The sequence below is a fragment of the Oreochromis niloticus genome, linkage group LG4, assembly GCF_001858045.2.
Source record: "Oreochromis niloticus isolate F11D_XX linkage group LG4, O_niloticus_UMD_NMBU, whole genome shotgun sequence".
Taxonomy (NCBI): domain Eukaryota; kingdom Metazoa; phylum Chordata; class Actinopteri; order Cichliformes; family Cichlidae; genus Oreochromis; species Oreochromis niloticus.
Window position 1 is genome coordinate 27,558,834 of NC_031969.2, and position 20,202 is coordinate 27,579,035.

Here is a 20,202-nt window from a genome sequence, read left to right on the forward strand (position 1 = left end):
TATTTATTTACTTTTTGTCTAAAATATAAATGTGCATCCAACCAGACTCTGGTTAAAAGAACATTACCAAAAGAACACAGGAATTAAACTTCGACGCAGTGTTTTTGTGACATGATAAATATACCATTCACAGAGAACCTACCAGGCTCTACCTTTGAATGTGTGTCAGTAGTCTTTAAACCCACAAAAAACACAAGTGTTGCGCTGTATTGCCAGGGATAGATTTCTAGAAGCAAAACAAATCCTGTTTTCCTTGCTTTTCCAACTATACCACTGAAACTTAGTCAGCTCAGGCATGATGTCACTCCCAACTCTGACATTTGACTTCAGAGGAAATAAAAAACTCAACAGTAAGAGAGAACTTGATGCAGCATGAAATGTACCAGGTAACGTTATCATGCTACAAATCTGCCTTTGGGATAGTTGGGGGAACTTCGAAGTTAAATAGTTGTGGAAGAATATCAACTAGTATTTTTTTTTTTAAATTTATTTATTTATTTGCCCAGCCACAGTTGGCAGATGACACATTTCCAAAGAAAGAGGGAGGGGGTTTTCCACTAGTAAATCAATCACTTTGTTTTCTCAAATAGATGAAAAAAAAAAATAACCAAACACACTTGGAGGAGTGTCATTGTAACTAGGTGACCTGCCCAAGTAAAGTCTATATATGGGGAAAGAGTGTGTTCATATATCATACCATTACTCAGAATGTTCAGATTACACTAATACAAGTGGCTGATATGTGCGTTGTATCACATATTGGTGTTGAGTGACCACTATGATGTCATCTGTGGAAACTGCTACGCCTAAAGATATGTCTGCTGTGGGCAGTAGGCTAAATGCATACTGAATAAACACTTAAAGTGTTGTTGGTGGTCTTTTACTCTGTCCACGATGTTTAGGCTATAAATGTGAATATTTAGTTCTTGCTGGAGCTGTATAATTACCCCTCTTCAAAAGGCTTTGTTTCCTCAGTGCATTTCAGCACCTGTTTAGCGTCGTGTGCTAGTGATTAGTTCAGTCGAAGAGACTGTTTGCTTTGAACTGCCTGAGTAGGGTTTCTGCCACCCGAGAGGGTCATGTTGTCTAAGCAAAGGTGTAGGTTGATCAGGGTTGCCATGGTGGAATCTGGGTTAGCAGGTTGGGCAAGACTTAGGGATAGTTTGTAAACAGATGAGTTCAGCAAACTTGTTCTCAAGGTCAATATTTATTCTGGGAAACAACGGGAGTATCAAAGTCCATCCTCAGCTCACGTGTGTGACTCAACAGAATTTTCATTTACACTTGTCTATTTAGGCTCCACATGGATAATTTATTACTAGTTTATTATTAAAGATTTGGGGAATTTTGGACGGGATAATAATAGAGACTAATAATAGTGACTATGATACTGGGCTGCTGCGTTGGAAGTAGATCAACCTGCAAAGATGGCTGCCAGCACAGCTGCAGATCAGCTGAAGGTATAGGAAATGGAATCTGCTTGCAGTATGCTGGTGTTTGTGAAGGGATTTGCCATTGCAGTTCTAGACAGAAGAATGAAGAGCAGGAAAAAGTAACATGATGTGTCCATCTGCAGCTCCCTCAGGCTTCAGCTGGGTTGTAGTGGGATAAAGAGTTTGCATTCGAAGGCTTGGCACAGTGTGTTTGGCTGTGGATCACAGCTCCGCTGAGGAGAGCCGAGGCCTGATTTCCACTGTGTGCTGCTTCTTTTGTATGCCTCAGTACAGTATTGCTTACCCCCAGCTACAAACACCCATGTCAAACACATTCATACACTTGCTTGTTGTCAGTACACACCTCTCTGGGTGGGCTGTTAACATCCAGACAGAACAAAGGTTGATATCAAAATCAACCTGAAGCCATATCTTTTGATTTGATAGTTTCTGAAGCCTTCATTGTGCTGCATGTTTCCATTCATAATAGTGCGAGGATTGCATTGTCAATCTACAGCGTACATACCCTCAACATCATAGTGATTTATTCCAAGAACCCTGTAACACATCAAATTGCACTGCAAACAGAACCTGATGTCCATATGCTTCTGTGGTTTTATCCTTTGCTTTGAATCATCTTTTCCTTGTTGTCTGTTTGGAATACTAGTGTTTAGTGTATGGGCAGTTAGTGTAGAAAGTGATAAAGAGTAGGTGAAAGAAAGAGAGGGATGGCAAAGTGCCTCAAGGCCATGTTAATAAGGACTCACTCTTTCGCTCTCACTCTCTCTTTATGTCTCTGCACTCCTCCCTTCATTCCCTTGATGATAGCAGGAACAGCCAGATCATTGCTTCACTGTCTGGCGTTTTCTTTCTCTTGCCCACCCCTCCCAAACATGCTCCCTTCCTCTTGCTTTCTCCAGCTCCTTACTTTCATGTTTCCTCCCTCCTCTCAGTTTTCTCCAATCTTCAGTCCCTCTCTCTGAATCTTCAGGCTGCAAATCAGCCCAGTGCCAGAAGAGTGAAGAAGAAGAGGCATGAGGGCGAGTGGGTGGTAGGAAGGGAGAAAGGGTGGCTAGGGAGATGGAGGCACAACATCTTATGACAATGGTAGGGGAGTCGAAGAGTGGCCTGCACACCAAGCAGTCTCTGTAGCATGTATGTCGCTCCGTTCTTTGCACTTAACCTCATCGCTAATGGTAAAGGTGTGAAAATTTGTGACCACAAGAAAATAAACACATCAACTGTACAGCTATCCTTTTTCGCTCACACAGGAGTAGCTAGACCTGCTTATAAATAGGAAATACAGTTTGCTAGCAAAGGAGAAGTTTTGTTTCTGACTCTTCAGTGCCAGCTGACGCAAAACTGCATTGCTTCACTTTTTTCACACAGGCCTAACAGTTGTCTTAACTCCGTCAGTTCACTTCCCTCTGTTTGCTGATGTATCAGCGTCTCTTTGTATACAAGTAAAATAAATCAAACTCTCCTTGCTTAACTTATTGTGTCCTCTCTGTTTTGACAGTATTGGCATAAAGGATGCTTCAGCTGCGAGGTCTGCAAAATGACTCTAAACATGAAGAATTACAAAGGCTTCGAGAAGAGACCATACTGCAATGCGTAAGTCGTCCCTAAGTTAATCACTTTGTGTGTGTCAGTGAACATGTCTCATGTTTTTTACTCAAGCAATTCAGCTTGCATCCCTAAGACAGAGTGACAGCAGTGTTTAATTTGTCCACAGCCTGAAATGGGACTGTGTGTATGTGTGTGTGTGCTGCGACCCAACTAAGGCCCCTCTTTCCCTCCCTTGCCGGTTATCTGTAACTATTCCAGCTCCCCCTTCAGAGAAAACGCCTTGTTGTGGTGTGGGAAAGTGCCTCCCTGCCTTCTCCTCGGTAGGGAAGGGGGGGGTATCAACAAAGGAAATTCCTGAAGTTCCTCTACAGTGACACAGGCGGACACTATGAAAACTACCATGTCCGCTCACGCTTAAACACTAAAGGCTCATCAGGAATCTGTGGAATTCCCCTCTCTCATTACTTATAATGATTTTCTTCTCCTCTGTGTGTGTTTGTGAGAGCTTGAGTGGATGTTCAGAGAGGGAATGAAGGCAGGAGGCGTGGCTTCATGTTCTGACAAGCTCTTTTGCTGAACTGCCATTTTATTGTTGAGGAAATGACTCAAGACAACATGCTGCCATTGTCACTTTCAACTTCAGTGTGAAAATAGAAGTAGTATGCTTATTATTTTCAGCAGTGACATGTAGGATTTAGCTTCCTTTGTGATTAAAACCTTTGTTTGTTGGGGTTTTTGGGGGTGTACATAGACATTATAATATAAAGATATTCCAGAGTTAAAATGCTTCAAAGTAACTGCAAGTAAGTGCCCAGAGGTTTCAAGATGACTGTCAAGTCAGAAGGACTTTGCATATCCCGTTCTTATGAACACATTATCTCTCAAGCAGCTGGAGGGACAAACGTGTCATATGTTTCATGTCATGGCGCGTATTGGTGCAGAAACAGAGTAAGAAAGGCATTTGAGAAATTCTCTGCCCCACCCTGTTTAAAAAAAGAAATTGAGGTAAGAAACCCAAGAGTTGAACTGATTTGCTAATTTGATTAAAACTGCACAGTCCAGACAGACAGGGGTGTAAACTCTAACTTGATGGACTGGTGGAAACATACAAATGCTAAGGAAAAGTCTAAATGTTACGCTTTCATTTTTTGCTTTGAAAGCACATTATTCTTCTCAGTGTATTTGGCTGCTAAAAGTTGTGGCCTGTGCATGGTTTTTTTTTTTTTTTTTTTAATTTCTATTTCCACATAAGCTGCTAGCAACCATGTGCCCTGTCAGGTAATACAGGTGTTGGCAGCTTGGTGTGGCCATTTAAAAAAAAAAAAAAAAAAAGTTTCCTTGTCTTTCTGTTCATGGATCTGAATCTGATTCCCTTTCTTCTCTGCAGTTGGAACGTTGGAATGTCTAACTACTTGGGAAGCTGCGATTTAACCTGAGAAAGCGAGTTAGAAATGATTAACTGACAAATGTGATAAGCAAAACCTGCCTTTAAATGCAAATCATTTCTGGGTTAAACTGCTGTGTAGGTCAGCCAGTTTATACAGTAGACACGTGTATCTATCCTCATATTTTGACCCTTTTTAACAGGAGAAGCAAAGGTCTTACTGCAACAAACAATAGCTCCAAGCTATAGTGGACTTTGAAACTGAGCCAACTAAAATTAATTGAACCATTGATGTTTAACAGTTAATACTTGAGCTTTTCCTACTGAAACATTTACGTAGTATCTAAGTTTGTGTTGTATATAAATCAATATTGCAATTTAAGCAGAACAGTTAAAATACAATTAAAATAAAGCCATACAGGTGCTGTATACCCGTACAACTGTGCCTCCTCTGACTTTCCCTGTTGGCTTAATTTCAGCTCTGTGATTTTTGATTATTTAAGTTTCCATGACTACAGCAAATTGTTAGCCTATCTGTGCAGGACCTCAGCTAAAGCAGAGGTCTAATTATGCAACAATGAGTGTAAACACCTGTTTGTAGGCCTAATTATAAGCTTATATATGATGATAATATGTGGTAATGTTAACTATTGTTATTAGTCATAAAACATCTGTTCTTGTTTTAGTGTGTAACTAAGACTCTTATCACTACTTTCATTCACATTTATATTTAGCTTGTTGGCCTCCTACAGCAGGTGACATCTCATTCTACTATCCCATTTGTTTACTAAAAATTAAAGTGGGCTCTTCTTTTCCCAATTTCTGCTTCCGATGTTCCCTTGGTAAGGCAGGGAGGCCCTTCAGAGCCTGTTTATTATGCCTCTTTCCGTTTGTTTAAAACAGCCTTGTTTGAGTAAACATCATCAGTGGAAGAGCTTGCTGCTACTTCAAGAAAGGAATGCAGCTCGCATCCCCTGTTATTATTCTGTGGGATAACGACTTTATCATTACTCCTCTATATTTGTCCTTAGTAAGTGATATAGGCGCTGTTTATTTTCTCTGTATTCCCATCCACCTCCTCCCTGAGAATCCCTGGTTAGATAGTTAGATGGTTGTGGGAGATTTAGGAGGATAAGTAGAGAGGATAATTTATTATTCCCCCCAGAGACTAAAGGAACCAAATAATAGGATACTACCTTAATGACTGATGTGATATTAATTTGAGCATCACACAGTGTTGTTATAGCATCTCACGATTCCTTGATTTACTGTTATCTTTTACAATGCAATTTCCTTACTTCCCCTGGACTTGGGCAATTTTCTCTATAGTCTCTATAGTCATGAGATCGCTCATAACCGATAACCACCCTCCATAATACATACTGTGTTTACATAAAATGAGCGATTTAGATTACTGTAACTCTTGACCATAAGTGGGTGTATATTAGCTCAACAACTAAAACTGTAAGTCCTCCATTTGTCTAGCTCTTGTTACTTTTTTTCCCCCATATTCTTTGGACTTACAGATACTAGATACATATATCTACATTTTTATGTGCATAAAACGGCACACCCCCTTTGCTTTTCACCATGCTATCCCCCCCAAACACACACACGGCCAAGCACACACCATCAGTGCCTCAAAGAGTTTGAGAGAAACTTTTCAAAAGGAAACGTTTAATAAGTACTACAAGCTCATTCATTCCAAAGAGTGCAGAGTTGCAAACTTATGTCCTAGGTGTCAGTTAGAAATTTATTACATTAAATTTTGCATTAATGTAATAATAAAAAATAATAATAATGGTGATAGTGTGGAATTAATTTACAAATGTAACAACAAGTTTTTAAAAAATCCCCTTGATTGCCACACTGTAGCTGATTATAGTAAAAATAATGATTACCATTAATTTGGTCGGTATGACAGTCCAAATCATATTGCACTTGAAAACCTTTCTTTTTTAGTTAGTTAGGTTTTGATGATTGACCCTGGCTCACAATAGCACCTCTAGTCCTTGCTGGCTTGCCTCCACTGTTTGAATGTTTCCGGGTACAGATGGGGGTAAAGAAAGTCCTAGGCCACGGTCGTGCACGGGGTAGAAATGAGAGCTTCATGGGAAAAATGGATGTGAACGAGTAATCCTTTTAATCAAATTATTTTGAGTTCATAATTGATGCAGGAAAAAAAAAACGTAATTGATATTAAAATCTGATTTATTGTCTAGCCCTATTGTCCATTGTCACAAGATAACTCAAGTTGATTTATTTTTATACTGGAAGCTGACTGACAAAGAGACTGTTATCTGCTGCACATAGTGCAACTGTTTGTGTGTGTTTATTTTTGTGAGGCTGCTGTTCAGATTTCACAGTTAGCTGCCCCTCAGTCAGGCATTGAACTTGTTGAGTAGGATGCTGTGTAAATGTAGATGAAATGTTCATGCTGAATGATTCATTACAACCTTTCCAGGTCTCACAGGGTCAAGCTGGCCACAACATCTCCTGGTTCCACTATTCAAACAGGCCTCCTCCATCACAGTAGGCAGCTTGTGTGTGTGTGTGTGTGATTACACATGCGTGGCCTCCTGACTACCCCACTCCCCTCCATTTTGATCACTCCCTGTTTAGCATTTGTGCATGTGTCACCCCTTCCCGTTCGCAACTTATTACCTTGTTATACAAGCTGACAGACAGATGAGTGTTCTTTTGACTCATTCATAGCCTCAAACTTGCACAGAATCACGAGCTTAGTTACACACACCGACAGACAGACAGACACACACACACACCGACAGACAGACACATGAACACGGACAGACAGACACACACCTCTCAGATCTCACTGAGTCACTAAGCTTGTATTTGAAATTTAATGGCCCTGAGTGCAACAGTTTACAGATACAAAGGTGACATAAACACAGTTAACACAGATCAGGTGAAAACTAGACACGCCCAGCTTTAGAAATAAAGAACACATATTAGTTTCCCAGCTTTGATAAAGGCACACATACCGGGATAAATTTAAGGAACAAATTGCTTGTAAAATGACCTGTAGGGATGCTTGATAGCAGCCAGTTTATAAAATTTTCTCCATACAAATAGGCAACTAGCATATTCTCAGAAAATTGCTAGTATGTACTAAGTACTGCTATAAAAAGGACAGATTCTTTAAAAATATTTATATAGGGTCAAGGATCTGTAACGTTGTTGATGAATTAAAAGAAACAGAGCAATAGGACCATGGCCTTTTTCGCTTTAGACCATAAGCTTTTTTTCGCTCCTTAATTTAGGATTTAATGTGGTAATTAATGTATGTACTCAGCTGTGAAGAGGGTTGCTTGTGTACGATAAACAAATGAGGTTAGAGCGTTTCTATAGGAAAATGCCTTTTTGCTTTTATCACTGTATATCTGAGAGCAGTGAAAGTGTACTTTAATTTGCATGATTTGATTAGCTCACCTAGCCTCAGCTGCTAGGACAGCAAACCACTACATCTAAATGTGTAGATAAATGTCGCTTCAGGAAATTGAGAGCCATATACCTTTGTGTGTAGATGGACACAGAAACGCTGTTTGGGTTGAAATTCCAACTTCCAGTTTCTGCTGTTGTCCAGATCTGACTACTTTTTTCTACTTCCCATTCTCTAAAATTGTCCCTTTTTAAAATTAGCTGGCGTATACTGTAATTAGCTGTTGTCAAGGAAACCGTAAACATATTGCCTAAGTGGGTTACCCAGAGGCATGGAGACCGGTTAAAGATTTTTCGAGGTCACCCAGCGCTGAGAGGCAGGCTGGGAACTTCAGTTCATATGAGCAGTTAGATAAGCTGTTTGGGCTCTTCCGCTCCTGCTGGACTACTGCCATGTTCTTTTGCAGCCTTAAGGACCACACTGAACTGGCAGGCACAATTATTTGTGGACCTGAAGGCTACTTGTACTCAGAAGCCTCCGGTGTATAAAAACACTGAGTTATGCCACATATATGCACATGCACACATTAACTAGTGATTGCAGTTCATGCAGTCATTATGTAAGTATGTAATGAACAGCTTTTGCTTGGTGTGCTGCATGTGAGCATGCTTATTCTGACCAAAACAGTATTTATATTTGCTGTATGTTTTCCAAACAGCATTTTCTTCTAAGCAGCTGGAGTTCCGATGGTTGTTAAGGATCTGAGACTGCCAAGAAGATTCCCAGAATCATTTGAGGGGGAAAAAAATGGTCCCTTTGCGGTTTGCTGAAAGGAGCTGCTTATGACATCGTTCACACTCGTCCATGATCTCTTCGACTCTGTTGCTGTGTTGGTTGCATGCTGTTCCTCTAGTGTGCCTATATGTGTCAGGGTTTTTTTTTTCACACCTGCTATGGCTCGCCACAAAACATTGCAAACTTGAGCCCCCACCTAGTTTCCTCTTTCTCAGAGTACCTTGGCTCTCACTGACAGAGCGTTGTGTGTTATACTGACATGCTTTTTGTATGCAGGGGCTCTTAACTCAACCTCAGGACCACCTTGAATAACAAATGACCCCAGAGTGGGGCCACAGACTGCACACTGCTTGACTTGTGCTGTTTTTCTAGGCTTGAGCGTCACAGTGAGAGTCTCAGTGGAAGCTGGCAGCTGCCTGTGTGTGTCTACTATGTATTTACAATCTCTGCTGTTCTGTGTTTATTTTACAGACACTACCCCAAGTCAAGCTTCACCTGTGTGACTGACACTCCAGAGAACCTCCGCCTCAAACAGCAGAGCAAGATACAGAGCCAGGTAACCCACTGGGAATATCCATAATATTCACTGCTGAACTAAACGTCAGCTGTACAACATACCAGGTGTAACACTGTGGCATGTGTTTGTACATAAAAGGCAGTAGAAATTGTGTGTTTAATTTGAAAAATCCTATGATGCTTAAACTTGGTAGTAAGTCTTTTCACACAACCAGCTTTCAGATAACATATTCAGTCTTGCTCCATTTCAGCGTCCGTCTGCATGCTCACAGCTTTAAAACAAAGCCCTGAGAAATCAAGCATGAAATTGACACAAGTAACACATTTGAAGCTGGGAGGCCCATAGTCATGCAATTGTATGACAAAGTGAATATTCTGGAGACAAACTAGAACAGAAACAACTCAGCATTTATAATGAAAAGATGTACCGATTGGCACATGTGAAAAGGGGCCTTGCTTAAATGTGTTTTGCAACAATTTCAGTTTCCCTTTATTGAGGTTTGAAAAGAAAGTCTTGTTAGACAAGAAGACGTTGCAACATTTATGGCTGTAACGTTGAATGTAAGCTCATTTGCTTAAGGACGTCATTATACCCACCATCCAGTGCCTGTCAAACAACACTCTACAACAAAGTTCACATCAAATTGCCCACTTTTTCTAACCGCTGTTTCTGTTGTTCCCTTAATTCATGAATTTTTTTCCTTTTTTCTTTTTTTTTTGCAGTCTAAAGTATTGTCCACTTCCGCCACAGCTGGGTTGAAAACATGAGCGTACTATTGTGTCAGCGTTTGACCTGCTCCCATAAACGTCCACTAAACAAAAGACTAACTGCTTATTTTAAATAGTTTAAATTTAGCTGATTTTTTTTTTTTTTGTAAATTAGGCTGGAGGCTGACAGCTATACTCAACCTCTCTTTTTCTAACAGTGATACCTACTTTGCAGTGTTTAAAGTGGGCAAGATAATTTATTCCACTACCTTTATGTTTAAGCTTTGGTTACTAGTTATTTTTGCTAATTATTAATATCAAATGTAAATCTACTAAAACAAATATGCTATATTAGTAGGGATTAGCTTAGCAGTATACAAAGTGAGTTGGTTCAAGAAGGGCAAACTGTTGCGCTGGACGCTGTCCGTGCAGTTGTTTCAAAACATTTAAGTTAAAAGTGTTCAGTGTGTTTGTAGAAGGATGTAAAGGGGGAGAAAATAAGGTGTAGTATCTCAGCCTTTTTAAAAAAACTTGCTTGTTTGAGGATTCCCCTTCACCAGTGTTCATGTGTTATAGCCTTTTGTTTACGATTTATGATGGTTAGAAACTGGATTATATGGACTTACATTTTTGCGCTTTTATAGTATAGCATATTGATGTGGATACAATTTGCCAGCACTCCTGTCCTATTAAAACCACACCAAATTATTATTGCAGTTTGAATACTTCTTGTTGTACAGCTTTTTTTTTCCACTCAGGGTTCACTGATCTACCCAGTTTCTCTGCTCCTATTTTTCTGCAATTAGTAGCTTATCTTGGTCTAATTTGTAACCACAAAAAACACTAAGGTTGCTCTTGCAGTTGCTAAAATTACAAACACCCAAATGAATTATAATAAGTTTAAAAAAAATAAAACGAAACCTCACTGACCAAAATATCCTCCTTAACTGGGTCATTCGTTACTGCCTTAATAGAAAAGAGAAAGCTATAATAGAGAGTCGGGGAGATTTGTGCTCGCTAAAGTCGGTTGTACTCTTGAACTGCTTGCAGTTAAATTTGGATGTCAAATCATAGAATACGTTTAAAATATTATTTTCTCTGTCCACAAACTTGTTATAGTAGGCATTCAGCTGCCTTAAAATTTGTCATTTTCAGTTTCACTTCTCCAAATAATGGTAAAATGTCTGGGCTTTCTATAATAGAATTCTAGGAACTTGTCTAAGTCCACTAAAGTAAGCACAGAAAAACACAAAAAACAAAACACATTAACGCAGACTTACACAAAGATTAGAACAAATCTTTCAGCACAGTTTTAGTCTCTAATTAGAAAAAACTATGTGAGAGGTACAGCTGTAGAAGCCTCTTTACTTTGGAGAAAGAAAACGACACACAATCCACCAGGAAACCTGAAGGAGAAGCTTGTTTTTGCAGCTTGTTGTAGAAGAGAGTTCTGTACAGAAAGGCAGGCAGGGCTTATCCATATCTTATCCAAAAGTCGGTGTCAAACAGTAGAGATGAGTGGGATGTGTATGTGACAGGGGGTTTTGCAGAGTATAGGGGTTTGGATAGCGGTCATATGGGGAGGGGGATGACTGAGGAATCGAGGGACAGATGGTGTTTTTCTACATGGATTGTGCATCCAAACAGCCCCCACAAAGACTCCATAATACTGAGAGAGAGAGTGTTATGCTAATGGTTTACTCTATCCAATAAGATCCATATAATAAATGCTAGTGCATGGGTGAATTTTAATAAAAAAAAAATTTTTGTATAGCATTTCTTAAACAGCTATAACATGCTTCACGATTTGAATGAAACACAAACATCAGAAATGTCCCTTAAATGCAGTAAATGCAGAGATGCATTCAAGCATGAATTCTTATTTATGATATAAATCGATGTTTAATGAAAGGCTACCATATAAAACGAGTTTTCAGCAGGTGTTTTAAAATGAACCACTGAGTCAGCTGAACTGATGAACTGTAGATTTAGGTGCAACAACCTTAGAAGTGCCTCTGGATGTGAAAAATGATCAAGGAAAAAGGTCTTCGCAGATCTGCTGTATAAGGAGAAGTCTGGCCACTGAGAAGTAGATGTGAAAAGTGAGCTACAATAAACTGTGTACACCCAAGTTTTTGGGTGACGGTAAAGGTTTGATTTTCTCAGTTAAAAGGAAAAGTGTTGCTGGTGATGATGGGTCAGTTTAACCGCTGACCTCCTCGGTGGAAGTTTCGGGGGCAGGAATTTCAGTTTTATCGAGGTTGAGATGGACAAAGAGTAGTGTGGGATGTTGTGACTTTTATTTCTCTTCTCATTTGCAGTTTAATGTCACAGTGGACAGGAAAACATGATTTCACAGGGGGGAAAAAAATCACATAAGCTTTAAATTTGTCAAAAAGATTATTTTTTTTTAAAATCCCTTTGGCAAAGTTGTCACCTCCGTGCAGACATTTTTGTGTTTTTTAGCTGAAGGGGTTGATTATTCTGTCAGTTCAGCAGACACCCTTAAAGAAAAAACTTCCTGTTAACTGCTGAATCTTTTGAGCTTAAAGTTGTGTTTTTAAGGGCTCTTTTTAGGTGTTTCTGTGTCATCAAATTAAAGTTGAGGTGAGGTTTGTTTGTGGAGATCGGTAACTGTCTAACCCCTCACCACCACCATGCTGCCGCTGCTGCGTTGCTACGAAACCTTATTGCTATGGTAGCAGGGTTTGTCACACCTCATTACTAGACTTTGTGGTGGGAAGACAGAAAGAAACAAGACAGAAAAAGAGGAAAAAGCTAGAGAGAAACGAATTGGGAAGGAGGAGAGTAAGAGCTATGAATTGCACATGAGCAAGGGGAGAGGGAAAAAGAGAAGAGACGGGACGGCACCAACCAGAAAGGAGGAGGAGTGTGTGGTGAGAGAGTAAGAGATAAAAGTGAAATTCCCTTAGGAAGGAAGGCTGGTGGAATGCAAATAGAAGCAACGAGAAAGATTATAATGAGGAAAAGCCCCAGCTCTATGGGATGACTGATGTTGCCGTTGAAGCAGTAAAATATGAATGAATGAAAAAGGAGCACAGCAAGAGCAGAGTGTGGGTGGGGAAAGAAAGCAGAGGTATGATTGGAGGAGAAGAAGCTGTTGCATAGATCCCAAAAGACAAAGGAGACAGGCTTGAGAAATAAAAAAACATGGGGGAATCACATATTAAACAGAGAAGAGCAAGGAATGACGGACAAAGATGGGTCGAGGTCACATTAATCTTCTTCTTGGCTTATCTGCGTGCGCATGCCTCAAAGCTGTATACAATTCCTCATTGAACGAGGATCAGCTATAGTTTTGCCTCATTTTCTCAGTGGACGTCACACTGAGGGTGACGGCAGATATGAACCAATTACAGCGCATCACCTACGCACTCGCACACATTAGCTGTGAATCACAGTAACATTGTGTCATCACAAGGCTTCGGGAGATGAGAGGGAGGATTGGTCACTGTATTGAGCAGTGTCAGACGTTATGTGGATATCTGGGGGAGAGGATGCAAGGGTGAAGCTTTGTTTCCTGGTAATGGACTGTGCGAGCAGGCGCCCTCGGTCTTGGAGGAGTGCAGGAAATCAGTGCAGTCACCATGGAGGCAGGGACAGAGTTTGTGTGGGGGGTGGAGTCTAAAATTCTCTGAAAAGATGACAGAGAGAAGCGCTCAAATGTGTTACAGCTTTAGTTCAGAAATAAAATGTGTTTTCCTGTTTCAGGTTTGTTAAGTGGTGTATGTGGTTGTGGCTTTGAGTGATCACCCACAGGGTAGCAGTGAGGGAGAGCTTTGTAATTTCTGATTCTCATCTGACGTTGCATGGGCAGGACGTTTCCTCCTCTGCCCCTTAGGGTCAGAATAGGGTGGGAAGGCTGGAAAATAACACACACACACGCTGACACTGTTTGTTGCACAGTACCTCTCATTTTACCCATATATGGTTGCTACCACGTCCTGCATGTAAGGCCTTCACTCACTCAAGCAGGCAGGAAGTTAACGTCACCACAGAAGACAAAGCAATATATGCAGGGCAAACCCTACTCAGTTTGTGCATACAACACAAACAGAGAGCCTACTTGATGCATACAAGATTATTGAATTTACAAACCTCTGCAGGAAACTTAAAAATTGACTAGTAAAGGCCAAAGCAACTTTGTTGTATTGTCGTCAAGCTTCTGCTTTATAGTGAGAAATATAAGTAAACTAATACAATCAAATGGTCATAAAAGTATAATTAGTAGTTAATGTGATTGATCCAGTTTGTCGATGTTTGTGTCCTGTAATTTTTGGAGTGCTTTTTGTGTGCATATCAAACTGAAAAAAGGAAAAAAAACAAAGTGAGACATCTTGTCGATCTCTAGAACATATCACAAAATAATCCACATTCGGATATCCCTCTGTATCCAGGGACTCGAATCATGTGTGGTGTGGAGGGAATTTTCAGCCTCAGAGGCGGTGTGTAGCTTTGGGCTGCTATTGTAGTAGAATCTGGTACATTTCTTTAAATTTCAGCTAGCCTTCTTATGGAAATGCCCAAAGAAGAAGATGCAAAATATAAACGAATGTCAGTTTCCCAGAGACGACTTGTCAACATTATCATGTTAGTCCATCTCATGTTGTTGAGCTGTGGTCGAGCTGTGATCGAGCTGCCAATAAAAGAATTTTCTTCCTTCCAAAGAATTTTATCAACCCAAAGCTTTGTTCAGCAAAACTCAGCACCGGTGCATTAGCAAAACCAAGAATTTTATTTCACGATTTTTAAATTTCTTTTACTTTTTACGATTTTAAATGAATTGTAAATTAATTTCAGAGGTGCAGGAAAATATCAAGTCTCTATTATGAATCCTCAAAATGTTGAATATGATTTGTTGAAAGTATCTAGGTCACGGCATCTATAAATAACCATTTCCACTGCATTTGCTGGATTTTCCTTGTTGACTCACTAAACTGAAACTGTTGATGTCAATGTATAATTCATTTTACATGTAATTTGCCTTGCGTGTTGACCTTGCCTTTATTTCTAACATGATCCTGTTTTGTTGTGCAGGTTCTTTACAGGGAGGATTTTGAGAAGAATAAAGGGAAGGGTTTCAGCGTGGTCGCAGACACACCAGAGATGCAAAGAATTAAGAAAACGCAGGACCAAATCAGCAATGTAAGTATCACCAAAACAAGTACTCCATTCACTCCACTTGTTTGTTTATTTCTCAAAATCTTAATAATAAAGCAGACTGAATATTTGGAGCTCTTTCTGTGTTTTCCCCCCACCCCGACAGCCTGGTATGAAGCCAGTCTGCTCTGTGTTGATTAGTTTCCCTGTGTGACTATAATCTCTTTGCCAATATTGAACTGAGGATTTCTTCTCTGGAGGATGATTGGTCTACATGAAGTACTCTGAAAACGGCTCTTCTGTTCTTTAAGATTTACTGATTTCACTCCTTTAAAGGAAAGCGGTGGCATTTTTAATCTTTTGGGTGTAAATTTTTATTTGGGACCAAAATGTTTGGAATCGGTCCGGTTATTGAGTGAGAACACTGTGGATGGCTACCACAACATAAGATTTAAGATCAGCCAATAAGATTTAAAAAAAAAAAAAAAAAAAAATCTATATTTCTGCATTACCTCCTTTTCCACTTGACCGGGCACGACGTCTAAAGACTTTTGAGAATCTTGAGAATCCACCGGACTCAGTTAGTCCACTCTGGAGTTCACATGACTTAGTCAGTCTCCTCAGACAAGCTACAGTGTTACTTAACTCGCTAGGTTCTCCACTCTTCCCAGTTTCAGTTACAACTCCCATAATTATTCATCTTCTATCTCACTAAAATAAAGACCACTTTATATGCATCTATCGATCTAATCTAGTCATCTATGGTTTAAGATATGACAGCCTGCTTATCAAAATGTCTCTTACTAGTGGATGAGCAATGCTAGGCAACTGGGCATGCCATGATTGTTGAGTGCAGCATGGGAAATTAGAAAATTGTACAAAGAAAGCAAAACAAATAATTTGTTAAAAATGTAGCAATTTATATTGAGGAAGGAGCAACAGCACCAATCCTGATAACAGGCACCTGCAAAACAACTGTTGTAAATCCCAGTGGACAGCTGTCTGTGCCACGCCAGGCTGTAATCACAACAATACATTTTCATTTTATTAGCATTTTTACAATCTCTGTTCAGATGAGTGTTTTGATACAGTTTTAGAAATAATCTCAGCGCATAATGACGTGACCTTAAACACATATTACATGACCTTTAGCGAGTGCTGGAGATGAAGCAGAGTGGAGAAAATAAGTGGCAGAAAATATGAAAAACTAAAGTTGTTTTTTTTTTTTTTAATTTTAAACTAAAAAAACTTGATTTCCTTAAAAGCTTAGTCATTATGCTTCAAAGAAAAGCTTTGTATTTTATTAGCAAGTAAGGATTCTTTTCTTTAGAAGCCACCAGAATAACGTGGCTTATTTTTGTCATAATTTTCTGCTACATTACCTAATTGGTCTCACCTCCTCCAGCTCATGCCTCAGAGAATTCCCCCAGATTAAGATCTTAAATTCTACAATTTTTTGCATATTGTTGCTTTTAAGCATCCTTTTGTCCTCTTACTTGCTCTCATTGCTCCTTATACATGGTAAAGGAGTTCTCTCCCAATCACTTTTAATTGGGTCCAGTTGCCTTCACTTGCCTTCTGCCCTTGTTATTGATTTGCCATTTCTCTGTAAATACACAACAGGAATGTAGAAATGTTTATATTGTTCACCTTGTGTCCCCCAATCTGCTTAAGTCAGCTGTAAAGACCTTTATTTCTATGTGAAACGGTCTCAAAACAAACGCACCTCTTCATACATACCAAGCTCTGTACTGGCCTTGCTAATGGCATAATTGGTGTGGAGGGTGATGGATAATTACTGTTTTCGTGTGATGAAGATCTTGCATGTTGGAGATTAAGGAAGTCTGCAAAGCAGGAAAACAAACACATATATTATATGCGTTTATGGGCACACACACAAGCCACAATTTCACTGTGGAAGGATAGATTTAGGCGCATCGTGAAGTGGTTTTAGTTGAAGCTGATAAACGAGACATCTGCTTGCAATCAATTTGTCATTCACAGCCAATCATAAAGGAGCCACTGCAGATGAGCATTAGTCTTTTTTTTTTTTTATAGTGTCTTTTATTTCTCTTCTCTGGACACTGAGAAACAAAGAGCTATAAACCCTCTTCTAGTCTCATCTCTCTGTTTTGCCCTTCTCTTTGCCACATCTCTTGGTCCACCCTTCTCCTGCCACCAGCAAAGATTGAGAGGAATCGGGGGGGATGGTCGGGGGTAGTTCAGCAGCAGCTAGGGCAAGTCCTGTAAATCCACACACAAACACACCATCTGTTCAACCTGCTTCTTCAAAACAAACTAAAATAATCTCTCTCACACACTCTCACTTAGCATATTGCACTTGAGAATAGCCACTGTGTTCCCCCAGTCACTCGCTTCACTGTCCTTGCACAAACACTCCGTCATCCCATCCAGTCGGTGAATACACTCCTCACTGACGCCAGCAGCACAGTGGGCTCTTTGAGCCGGGGCATAAGCGGGAACAGAATACAGGGTTGTAAATCTTGACCGAGGAACTGTTGAGTAAGTCTGTTATCAGTCTGGTAATAAGGAGACGGGTTATATAGAGCAGTCACTCAGTTTCTGTTTCATCAGTGCTGCCTGTTTGATTTTGCAACACTGAACACAGCCTTTGTCGCACTGGCTGGAGAAATGGTCATGAAGTCTGCCTAAACATCTACTTGTGCTGCTTTTTTGTTTTTGTTCAGCTATAACTCAGCGTATGGCTTACAGAATGAATAAAATCTATTTTTTCTCTATTCACTTACACTTGAGACTGTAGTACTTTGATTTGAACTTGATTCCATTTCATATGCTTAGTCATACAACCCCACCCTTCTCCTTTTCCTCTCAGTAGTTCCTTTTGAATCTTGCTCTGTCATTCCAAGTGAGTGTGTAAGACTCGGGGATTTGAGTGACTTGTTCTCTGTAGTCCTCTGCTCTTTGGGGGGTTTTTTTGTTTGTTTTTTTTTGGTGTGTGTGTGTGTGTGTTTGTGTGTTTGTGTGTATGTTTCACCTGTTCTGTCTGATGTGTCAACAAGCCGTTGCTATACACCTACGTTCTTACACTGCTTCCGGTACCTGAGATGTCATTTCCTCTTAACATCAAGCTGCTTCCCTGAGCATTTGCTGCAAACAGTGTGCCCCACCTATCTCCACAGACACTGAGAAGCTAGAGAGCAAGTGGGAGACCCCTGGTGGATAGAAAAGGAACTGTATATAGCTTCAAGTCCTTTTTGAATCTAGAAAAGACTTAAAAGGATTTGAATCTCCTAAGAGAAGGTGCATTATTTCTCATCTTCATGAATGACCTGTTTGTGTTTGTGCATTGCAGATTAAGTACCATGAGGAGTTTGAGAAGAAGAAGATTGGAGGAGAGGGTCCACAACATCTGCCAAGCAACCCCAGTGCAGGTATGACCAGCAATTAGCAGTAAATGTAGCAGAGAAGTAGAAGTGAAGAAAGCACCGTCTGAATCCACATAAATGTCTGTGTAGCTGGAGTCTGAACTAGACTAGAGAACAAAAAGCGTTACGTTTTTCTTTAGGTTTCTTGGCTTGTCTGTGCTTGGTTCCTCCCTCCCAGAGGCTATAAGAGCTCAAGGTGTTCACTACACTCCTCTGCTTTTTAATCTTCTTAGCCATAAATGACTACATTACTGCAAGCATAATTCTATTTCACAATCACAGCTGCAATCATAATTGTACATAATCTGTTTTTATTCATTACTCAAGTCAAACAATTGTTTGCTGAAGTTCTGACACAGAAACTTTGCAGTAATAAATGCAAACAGTTATGTCAGAACAGTGCTTTCAGCATTAGGAAGTAAGTGAAGAGGTATGACTAGTCAGCCTCCTATTTGTATTTCGTGTGCCAGTTCTACACCTTTACACAGAAGGGCATTGTTTAGACGGTTGTGAATCAAGAGCCATTGCATGCGTGTCTTGGCTTGCCATGTAGGGTTTTTTTTTTTTTTTTTTTAAACATTCACTGTGAACGAGCTTTTGCACGAACAAACAATAAATACACAGCTTGTATGCATAGAAAATACATGGAAATGAATGCCTAATTATAGACTGTACTGAGTCAATGTTTGCAAACTCCTGAATTTAGGCTTTGTGCAGCTTTTTTACATTTTCTCACTGTTCAGCAGTCACTTTTTTCTCAGTGCTTTTTTTTTTTTTAACCTGCGCCTCAATATTTCTACATGTATTTAATAGTTTTTATAGTTATTTATCTAATTATTTATGGGTTGTGTACCTGAATTGTGTAGTTGTGTACTTTATGTATGTGCAACCTACTGTGTGTAATGTTTTTAAAGCCTTTAAACCCTCCAGTTCCTTTATCAACAAAAATGACCAAGTGAGGTCATTACTGACCCCTTTATTTTATACAGGAGAACATTTTTAATTTTCCAATCTAATTAATTACAGTTCTGTCATTTTTATGCGAATATGGCATTGTACAAAGTTCGAGGGGATAGGTTAATTGGATAATCCAAATTGTCACTAGGTGTGAATGTGTGAGTGAATGTGAGCGTGAATGGTTGTCTGTCCCTGTGTGTTGGCCCTGCGACAGACTGGCGACCTGTCCAGGGTGTACCCCGCCTCTCGCCCTATGACAGCTGGGATAGGCTCCAGCGCCTCCCGCGACCCTGGAAAGGATAAGCGGAAGCGAATGGATGGATGGATGGATGGATTAAGACTGCTCTGTTTTTGGTTTTCACATCCTTTATTAACTTATTTTTGTAGTTAAAATGTAAAAGAAGTATACAAACATCTTGAGCTTGTATAATAATTAAAATATTTTGTGTATTAAGTAGTCCCACCCTCCTTCATCCTTGCCACAGCAATGGTACTCGTAAAAATTTGCAAGGTAGCAGAAGCTAATGCTAGTTTTTGTGATTAAAAATATCACAGAGCAGCATATGTGTACAGCCTGGGTTATAAATGACTTTATATGTAGGTTAAAGCACCAATCATAAGTAGTACTACTTATCATTCTAACTCCTTCATTATCCCTCTACTCCTTCACCAGGTGGTTACCAGCAGCCTGCAGCCCCTCAGAACTACCACTATGATCCTGCTCCTGAACCAGTGCGCCAGGCAGCCGCTGCCCCGCCTCCCAGTGCTGGGGTATGTCCTTCACTCTCCTAATTAAATTCACCGATTCCAAAACCTAACAAGAATCAGAAGATTTGTTGTAATTTAATAACAAAAACGCAAAACACATTCTTTCCAAGATGATTTAGCTCATTTTCAGCAGACTGTAAC

General features: G+C 39.9%; 1 protein-coding gene across 2 annotated transcripts in view; it reads left to right on the forward strand.

Annotated features, from left to right (window-relative positions):
- lasp1 (LIM and SH3 protein 1) overlaps positions 1-20,202 on the forward strand; it is a 30,929-nt gene that overhangs the window by 7,211 nt on the left and 3,516 nt on the right. The window contains exons 1-6 of one of the 2 annotated variants that reach the window (XM_019357694.2): positions 2,567-2,588; positions 2,953-3,047; positions 9,056-9,140; positions 14,867-14,974; positions 18,264-18,342; positions 19,967-20,064. In XM_019357694.2, coding sequence (XP_019213239.1) covers positions 2,992-3,047; positions 9,056-9,140; positions 14,867-14,974; positions 18,264-18,342; positions 19,967-20,064 — 426 coding nt within the window. In that variant the 5' untranslated portion in view covers positions 2,567-2,588; positions 2,953-2,991. Of the gene's footprint in view, positions 1-2,566; positions 2,589-2,952; positions 3,048-9,055; positions 9,141-14,866; positions 14,975-18,263; positions 18,343-19,966; positions 20,065-20,202 lie in introns of those variants that run through there. The other variant, XM_003442007.5, reaches the window with a different exon arrangement.